General features: G+C 42.1%; 2 protein-coding genes across 2 annotated transcripts; one reads left to right on the top strand and one right to left on the bottom strand.

The window, feature by feature from the left end:
• Positions 1–805: 805 nt before the first annotated feature.
• LOC101172078 lies at positions 806–4,665 on the bottom strand. The gene is made up of 5 exons (XM_023956379.1): positions 4,530–4,665; positions 2,774–2,873; positions 1,635–1,799; positions 1,199–1,330; positions 806–1,118 (listed from the first exon to the last, which is right to left on the bottom strand). The coding sequence occupies exons 2-5, from the start codon at positions 2,871–2,873 to the stop codon at positions 985–987; spliced, it is 531 nt and encodes a 176-aa protein (XP_023812147.1). The 5' UTR covers positions 4,530–4,665; the 3' UTR covers positions 806–984.
• LOC101172330 (transcription initiation factor TFIID subunit 13) lies at positions 4,005–8,036 on the top strand. Its single transcript, XM_004070292.3, has 3 exons — positions 4,005–4,096; positions 7,291–7,383; positions 7,490–8,036. The coding sequence occupies exons 1-3, from the start codon at positions 4,020–4,022 to the stop codon at positions 7,863–7,865; spliced, it is 546 nt and encodes a 181-aa protein (XP_004070340.2). The 5' UTR covers positions 4,005–4,019; the 3' UTR covers positions 7,866–8,036.

The following is an 8,036-nucleotide window of genomic DNA, read 5'->3' as shown; positions in this document are numbered from 1 at the left end:
CGAGTGCGACCTCACCCAAAGGAAAGGCTTTACTTCCGGGTTCTTTCTTCTTTTTTTCACGTTACACCTCCGTGTTGAAGTCAGGCGACGTCGGTCAGCAGTGATTGGTCTGAGTCAACGTTTCTACGGAAACCACTCTTGCCAATCAGGATCGGGCTTGTTTGAAGGCCACACCCCACGAAATCTGTCAAACGTTTCTGGACGTGGGGGCCAGCAGGCTCCACCTGGGGGTGGATTGGTCACTCAGTCCAGTTCTCAAATACAGTCCGTAGTTGAGACTGTCGTCTCCGTGGAAACGCATTGTCACTTTAAAATTGGCTTATGAGAAATAGAAAAATTGTTAAGCAGAAAAAACCCAAATCTTAAATAAAAGTGCACTGAAATGCTCTTTTCTGACCATTTTTTCTCAGGAGGTGGTACGTTCCTTTTAAAGATCTGTGGATGCATTAAAGGGTGTAAATAAATATCTTAATGTTGCAATAGTTGTAAGCTAACATTCTACCAATTGAATGTATTTTTTTGGTATCGTTCTATCTTTTCATTTTGTGTGCTTCTAAATCTCCTGCCTATCTGTTTCCATGTTTTTTTTTTAATTCTTCATGCTTTTGTCTTTCGTCTTTTTTCTCTTTTCTGCCGTTTTTTCCTCCTCTTTAGCCGATTTCTTGTTTTCGTCTTCTGCACCTCCTTCCCTTCACTTATTTTCCTCTCTATCCATCGTTTTCCATCTTTGAGGGCTTTTTCTCCTTTTTTACTGAAGATCTTTTTTGACCTTAAACTCGTCTTTTCTGTCACACAACCGGACTCGTTTCCTTGGGAACCAGCTTCATATCACTGATGTTTGTTTATTAGAGATTCACAGACAGATAAAACTTTATTGATCCATGGTTCTGTTGGAGCCGACAGACTCAGGGAGGACGACCGGATCCTTGAGGGAAATCTCAACAGAAATTGATTTTCCTGGAGACTCGAGGACTCGCCGTGGGTTTACTTCCACTGGCCCTTCTCGTAATCCCACTTGGCGGCGAAGCCCTGGACGGGATTGACCCTCATGTCCAGCATCCTCTTCAGCTGCATGGCCTGAGAGTCGCCCTCAAACGTCTTGGGAAGCGGAGGGTAAACTGGCAAAGACAAAAGTGGACGGAATGATCTCCACGTGAGGAAAGGAAACCTCTGCCCCGTCAACGTTGACGACTTTTACCGTAGATTCTCTGCCACCAAACCACCAGGCCGGTGAAGCCCAGGAAGAAGAAGATGCCGCCCAGGACGGTCTTCCACTCGGAAGTCTTCTGCTTCATCTCAGGGTAGGTCTGGCAGAACATCAGGCGGTACACTGCAGGGATGAGAGCAGGGATGGTGACCAGTCCTCCAACAGCTACAGACTTTCCTTTTTTTACTTTTAAATTCTGAACAGATCTACGCCCGTTAATGTTCTCATCTTAGGACTGTGGGTGCGGCAAAGGAAATGCTGGTTGTTGTGGGAAATATAAATATTTACTTGAGAGTGAAGATAAGAAAATTGCTGCACGCAAAAATCTACCGCAGATGGGAACGGAACCAAATGGATCTTCTTCTTGGAGGTCATCCGGGCCATTTTGAGTAGAAGGAAGAAGAAGATTAGCCGTTCTGTGTCTTACAGGCAATCTTCTCCTCTTTGCTCAGCTGGGTCCACGGTCCTTTCTCCTTCTGCTTCAGGCTCTTGTCAGCGTCCGTCAGCAGGTCTTTGTAGGGTTTGTCAGGCAGAGGGACGTCCGCGCGGTCATAATACATGGGCCGGGACATGTCCACTGTCTCTGACACCTCTGAGGGATCAAGCAGAAACCATGCTCAGAACCTTTAGTTTTATTTTTGAGAATGTTCTGTGAGTGAAACACAAGAGCTGGTTCAATGTGGTGCAACAGTGCCACCTACTGGTCGAACGCATCAGTTTACAACACAACAAAGAACTGTTTCATTTTAGATTTCTGAAACTTTAGCCCTAGAGGCCCACATTTTGACAGGTTTATAGTTTAAAGATAAACCGCTAAAGGAAACAATTTGTGTAAGAGGAGACAGAAGAATGCTACCATCACAAAAAACTGATAGAATAAAAAAAATGAAAAACAACGTTTGAGTCCAGTCACTGAAGATGTCAGATGGAAAAAAAAAGAATTTAGCCGATTGTTTTTACATTTTTATTTAACTGAATTCATTTGGATCGAAAACTACCTGAGTAAATACAAAATAATAGATGATGAGATAAAAGAGGAACTTTCTGTAAGCTGTATGTCCAGTTACATCTGGAGTCAAACAGAACAATTCTAGAAAGAGCAGGTGGTGACAGTATGATGATGTGGGACTGCTTTGCCTGTCATCACTAAAAGAAAAGGCTCTCCATTGATCTACAGCCAGAAGTTCACCTCTGAGTGGTTTAAAAAATATTGTTGGAGCTTTAGTGTCCATCTCAACTTTTATTTTTTAAATAAAAGCTACTTTTATTGTTGGAATTACACAATTTTGATAAATATTCTCCTGACTACCAACAATGTTTTCTGTGGAAGACTTATCTAAACCTGAATATCTCCTAAATACTGCATTTTACTAAATTAACTGTTTAGTATCTACAGAGGACGTTTCAATGAAGCCGAATGTGAAGGGGCGGGGCTCTGGGAGTTGTAGTTTTTAGAGGGATTTTTTTTAAAAAATGTCTGGACGACGTGCAATGATTTTTTTACTCGTATGCGTGGAAGAACATCCCTAAAACCTGCACGATCACCAGCACAGACGAAGGACGTACCATGACCCTGGCTCGCCATCCTGACGGCGCTGCTGGTCACGGCCACAGAGGCGCGCCTGGCCAGGAGGCCTCTCATGTGGCCTGCAGCCTGACGCAGCATCTGGAACCAGACGCAAGAGATTAATTTCATTTATAAACTACGTCTTTTTTTTAAATTAATTTTGTAGGTTTTATTTCCTTTAAGTTTCTTTTTCAAGAAAAAAAGTTTTTCCCATTTTGACACATTTTGACTCAAGGTGGCGCCTTCCCCAAAGTTGGAATTTCCTGTTTACCAGGAAGTTTCTTTAGGTTTTCCATTACAGGAAAAATAAAAAATAAAAAAAAATAAAAAAACGACGTCACAGCAGGGGACAAGTCAAAAAAGTGAATGGAACCAAAATCTCTAATATGTCAGGACTTTCCAAAGTAAGCTTTAAAATTATTATTGGATGGCCACAGGACCTACGACTTGATGGACATTTTGTGCCAAATTGTGACATTTGGCGGTTTTCATACTGTCACACAAGATGGGGAAAAAGAAAACTTTTGTCTGAGCGAACTTCTCAAAATTTCATTCACACACCAACAGGTCAAGTCTACTGCCAGAACCGAAGGTTTGTTGACCTTTGACCTCAGTAAGAGCCCCCCTTCATTGAATTTCCAAAAAAATAAAAGCATCTTTAGTATCAGCTACAAATTTAAATTCCTCCGAGGGATTTCGATCTATCGCCTCCTAACTCCTCAAGCATCAACAGGAAGCTACTCTGGTAAAAAAAAAAAAAAGGTTGTGACAACAAAATTAAATTGTTGCTATGGAGATAAAGCCAACAGAAAAGCTGCCATTTTGAAAATAAAAAAAACTGAATTGGTAATTTATCCAAAAATATAATGCAGCCATTTTGGGGGATTTTAGGGATTTTGGGGGAAAAATCCCTAAAACGTCATTTTTTTTTACTGCATTTTTATCCAGACGTGCCACTTAATGTGCACAGGTTGTCCTGCGTCACACTGGACAGACAGGCTGCATGTCCTGCATGCTCCCCAGCAGCCCATCAGAGGATCTCAGCAAACTGCTTTGGCCTGGACGATGGCCAAATCCTGCCTTCTCCTGTCTGGACGGCTCTTAATCACCGGCAGCTGATTAACTGAGGTAAACACCTCTGAGTTTAAAGGTGCAAGTTGCCCCCCCCTTCCCCTTCCACGACTAAACAGACAGAAACCAGACTGAAGATGCTGCGCTGAAAAAACCCAGAAGGCTTTGAAGTTAATGTTACCCAGGAGATGTCATCAGGGAAACAGACCAGAGTTTCTGCATCTGCCCCACATTTCACAAGGACCTTCAGCGTGAGATTTCTCCTTTCACATCACTCTGGTTTGTGTGATCTTTTACTTTGCAGTTTTGTCTCTTTTCGGGCGTCCATTTGTCTGCTTTTACGCTCCATCGGGGAATCTCCAGATGGAGCCAAACTCTCCGAGTTTTTGTTTGTACGTTTCAGTTTCAGTAAAGATAACGGTCCCCCTGAAGCGTCAGGGTTACGTCTTTAGGAGTTCGTTTTTTTTTCCTTTTTCCACGCGAACATGCGTTCCAAACTGTTCTGCCGTCTTTCAGCTGACGCACTTCTGCAGCCTGTGATACTCTCCGCCCTGCACGTCCACCACTCTCCCTTATCCAGTTGTTTGTGTGCATGTGTGTGTGTGTGTGTGTGTGTGTGTGTGTGTGTGTGTGTGGAGGGGGGGGGTCTCCCCTCTAACCTCCTCAGTCAGAGAAAATACTCACAGTTGTTGCAGGATTTGAAGATGCAGCGTTGAAATCTGGAGAAGACGAGTGTTCGGGGCCTTCCACCCTGTTTCGTCTCTCCTCTTTCACCTCCTCACCCTCAACCAGAACCAAGCGGTGGGCGGGTGAAAAGCCTGGAGAGAGGAAGAGAGAGGAGGGAGGGAAGGACCTGATGAGGGAGAGGGAGAGGGGGGGGGGGGGGGGTTTGAATTTGTAAACAACTAAGCAAAGCCTGTGAAAGGAGGACGGAAAGAATTTGGCCAGCTGGACAGAAGTGACAAAGGCCACTTTGTTTGCCTCTGCTGTGATGAGGACACAGATGAAGCTCAGTCTCACTTTTGTGCATCAACTTAGACAAATATGGAAATCAAAAGATAAGCAGCCAGACGTCCCACTGAACCAAACCCCGCACAGGCTGGCAGCGGGCCACCTCGATCCGCCGGCTGAGCGGCGGCCAAGTCAGCGGGAGGGGTTAAGAGAGGACAGACCTGTCGGAGGTGACCTCCCACAACCCAAAGTACAACTCAGATTAACTTTCACACATTCCTCTGCGGGTCACGCGCCCCGACAGTCGCCACGATGTGAGAGAACACAACAAACCGACACCTGAGTGATGCCGATCTGGTGAGGCGGGGCGCTGCGTCTGACTGCCTGCTGCAGATTTACCGACTGCTTCTCCTGCATTTGCCAGCTCGGGGCAAAGTTCATGCAGAGAAATTTGGCAGAAGAAGACAGTTGCCTGTAAATTATTATTTGGCTTTTGTGTAAAATTGTGCAGAAAAATTTGTGAATGTGACGTTTTTTTAAATTAATTCTGAATTTCTTTTTTATATAAGTAACTTAACATCAATAAAATGTAAAAAAATAACAAAAATGATCCTGACCTACATAAAAATGTTGTGAATACAGCAGAAGCTTTTCTGCAGGTCTTTCCATCTGTCATCTCTGTCTTTTTCTATTTGTAGCAGATAATTCCAGAGTTTCTGTGTTTTTCATCTCTGGTCTTGAACCAGTTAGACGCTCATCCAGCTGGACTCTATTTTTGTTTACCTCTTGTGACCTCATGTATGCTCAAGTTTAACCATTGACTGCATCTGAGAACTGGACTGAGAGGCCCCTCCCCCAGCGAGTCCCTGCAAAACCAAAATCCCACAGACGTCTAAAGAGAAAATAAACAGCTGTCGTTCTTTTTTTTTTGACATGTTCTAGATCATTTTAATTATTTTTCATGATATTTTTTTCTGTAGTTCAGGTTCTCTAAGTTATAAACTGACCAATCACATGCCTCAATAACAGTAGGTGGAGCCACATCCAGCCTTCAAAACGTTTCTGACAGATTTGGTGAATCCCGCTTTCAATGGATGTGGCCTTCCAAAAAAAGCTAACTCCTGACTGGATAGAGTGGTTGCCATAGAAACGACGCTGACATTGTCTGGCTCCAACATGGCGCTGTCCTCACAAAAACAAAAGACTAAACTGACTTTGTTTGGTTGGAGCTGGGGCTAAACCGTTGTCCACGAGTGACATCACACTCACTCAGTCCAGTCAACTACATTAAAGAATTGACAGAGAATTCAATTTTGTTAAAATAAAGTTGTTAGTTGAATCCTTTGATAAAATCTACAACAAATGTTTTTATAATGAGGTATAGATATAAACAATGTTGGGTGATTTGGTAGGTTTTTGCTCACAACAATGTCAGTTTAAGACGCAATAAAAAATTGACCTGAGTGTTCAGGAAAAAAACTCTTTCTTTACCCACTGACTCAAATTTGTTTATTGCATTTTTAACATAATAAACCTTTGTTATAAATAATTATTTATCAACTTATTTTAAATTAATTTAATATTTGCATGCTGAAAAGCTGAAAACATAAATAATTCTAAAGAAAAACTTGTTTGAATGTATGGAAGAGTCTTTGAAAAGGTGTTTCAGCTTTTTAAGGGTCCTCTACTAAATAACACATAGAGTTAAACCGTTGCACTGCAAAGTGTTTTGTATTTCCAGATTGTAGATTTACATATTAAAATAAAATGTTCTTTTAGTCATTGGTTGAGAGATATTATGATTTGAATATAATCACATTATCTCTCAGCTATTTGTTCATTCACAATTGTATTTGTAAATTAATTTACACCTAAATTTGAAAAATGCATTTGGAAACACAAGGAAAAACAATTTTGTATTTTAATACACTTTTTTCTTCTGGTTTAAAGCCTCAGAAAGTCTTAATGAAGGCCAAAAGGTTTAACAAATAGTTCTGTTAAGCAGATTTGAAAATCCAGTGAAGAAAATACATTGAAAATGAAAAAGGTTATTTCTTTTTTTATCTTTGACATGAAAAAGTTTTTCTGATGAAATAAGAATTTCTAATCTCCTCTGCAAAGAAGACAACTGGATCTATTTACTTAATTCTACTTTCATGCTGGCTAAATATTACATTCATGAATTTAAATATACTAATGAAAAACCCTTCTTGCCCATTTTTATCTGTAAAATTAAGAAGAATGCTAAATCTATTCAAAACTGAGAATTTATAGGCTTTTAAAACTTGAATCGTATTTTAAAAATACAATTTATTGGTGATGCCCTTTTTGATTCCCATTCCTCATAGTTTGTGATTAATAGTAATATCCTTTGTAATTTTGTTTCCTTTTTCACTTGTTGCTGTTTTAGTTTCTCCCCTTTGTTCAGTTTGATCTGTCGTTGTGTCACATGTCACAATAGTCAACATTGTTAATAAAGTTTTGTTCTTTGAAGAAAAAAAAGTGTCCTGTTGTACTTCCGGGAGTCGTCCTCCGGTCCAGTAGGTGGCAGTGTTGCTTTCACACCGTCAGACCCAAACAGACGAAGGTAAGCTGGCGCCCGTGTTGGCTTTTGTTTTCTTAAGGTTACTGATTTTTATTTTTGTCTGAGAACTCTCATAAACCTTCTCGGTACTCGTGTGTATTCCCGGTAGAATGGCGGAAGAGGAAGACGAGCCCGGCTTCGAAGAAGAGCTGGAGGACGCCAGCGGCGGCGCTGATGTGTCTCACGGGCGGAGGAAGCGGCTCTTCTCCAAGGAGCTCCGCTGCATGATGTACGGCTTCGGGGACGACCAGAACCCCTACACGGAGTCCGTGGACATCCTGGAGGACCAGGTGATCGAGTTCCTCACGGATATGACCCACAAAGCCATGTCTTTCGGGCGGCAGGGCCGCGTCCAGGTGGAGGACATCGTTTTCCTGATCCGCAAAGACCCCCGGAAGTTCGCCCGAGTCAAAGACCTGCTGACCATGAACGAGGAGCTGAAGAGAGCCCGAAAAGCCTTCGATGAGGCCAACTATGGATCCTGAGAGCCGCTTATGGGCCGGAGAAGATGCAGAAACACGTTCCGGGGAAAGGTGCCTTCACCTCTAAAGACCTTTCTGTTCTATTGGTTTAGAAAAAGGTTTTTCTTGTTTTCTCCTGAAAATCTTCACACAAACAATTAAGGCAAAATAAAACATTTGTCCTTCAAATCTGGG

This window comes from Oryzias latipes, chromosome 7 (genome assembly GCF_002234675.1).
Source record: "Oryzias latipes chromosome 7, ASM223467v1".
Lineage (NCBI taxonomy): Eukaryota > Metazoa > Chordata > Actinopteri > Beloniformes > Adrianichthyidae > Oryzias > Oryzias latipes.
This window is presented reverse-complemented; position numbering and strand designations above follow the sequence as displayed.

What these genes read in the sequence shown, in the direction of transcription:
- LOC101172078 (XM_023956379.1), bottom strand. Translation starts at nt 2,873, where the DNA reads ATGCTGCGTCAGGCTGCAGGCCACATGAGAGGCCTCCTGGCCAGGCGC. An exon ending in CAAAGAGGAGAAGATTGCCT is followed by an intron (nt 1,331 to 1,634) that starts GTAAGACACAGA and finishes TCATCCCTGCAG; the next exon opens with TGTACCGCCTGATGTTCTGC. An exon ending in TTGGTGGCAGAGAATCTACG is followed by an intron (nt 1,119 to 1,198) that starts GTAAAAGTCGTC and finishes TGTCTTTGCCAG; the next exon opens with TTTACCCTCCGCTTCCCAAG.
- LOC101172330 (XM_004070292.3), top strand. Translation starts at nt 4,020, where the DNA reads ATGTTACCCAGGAGATGTCATCAGGGAAACAGACCAGAGTTTCTGCAT. An exon ending in ATTTCACAAGGACCTTCAGC is followed by an intron (nt 4,097 to 7,290) that starts GTGAGATTTCTC and finishes TGTTCTTTGAAG; the next exon opens with AAAAAAAAGTGTCCTGTTGT. An exon ending in TCAGACCCAAACAGACGAAG is followed by an intron (nt 7,384 to 7,489) that starts GTAAGCTGGCGC and finishes TATTCCCGGTAG; the next exon opens with AATGGCGGAAGAGGAAGACG.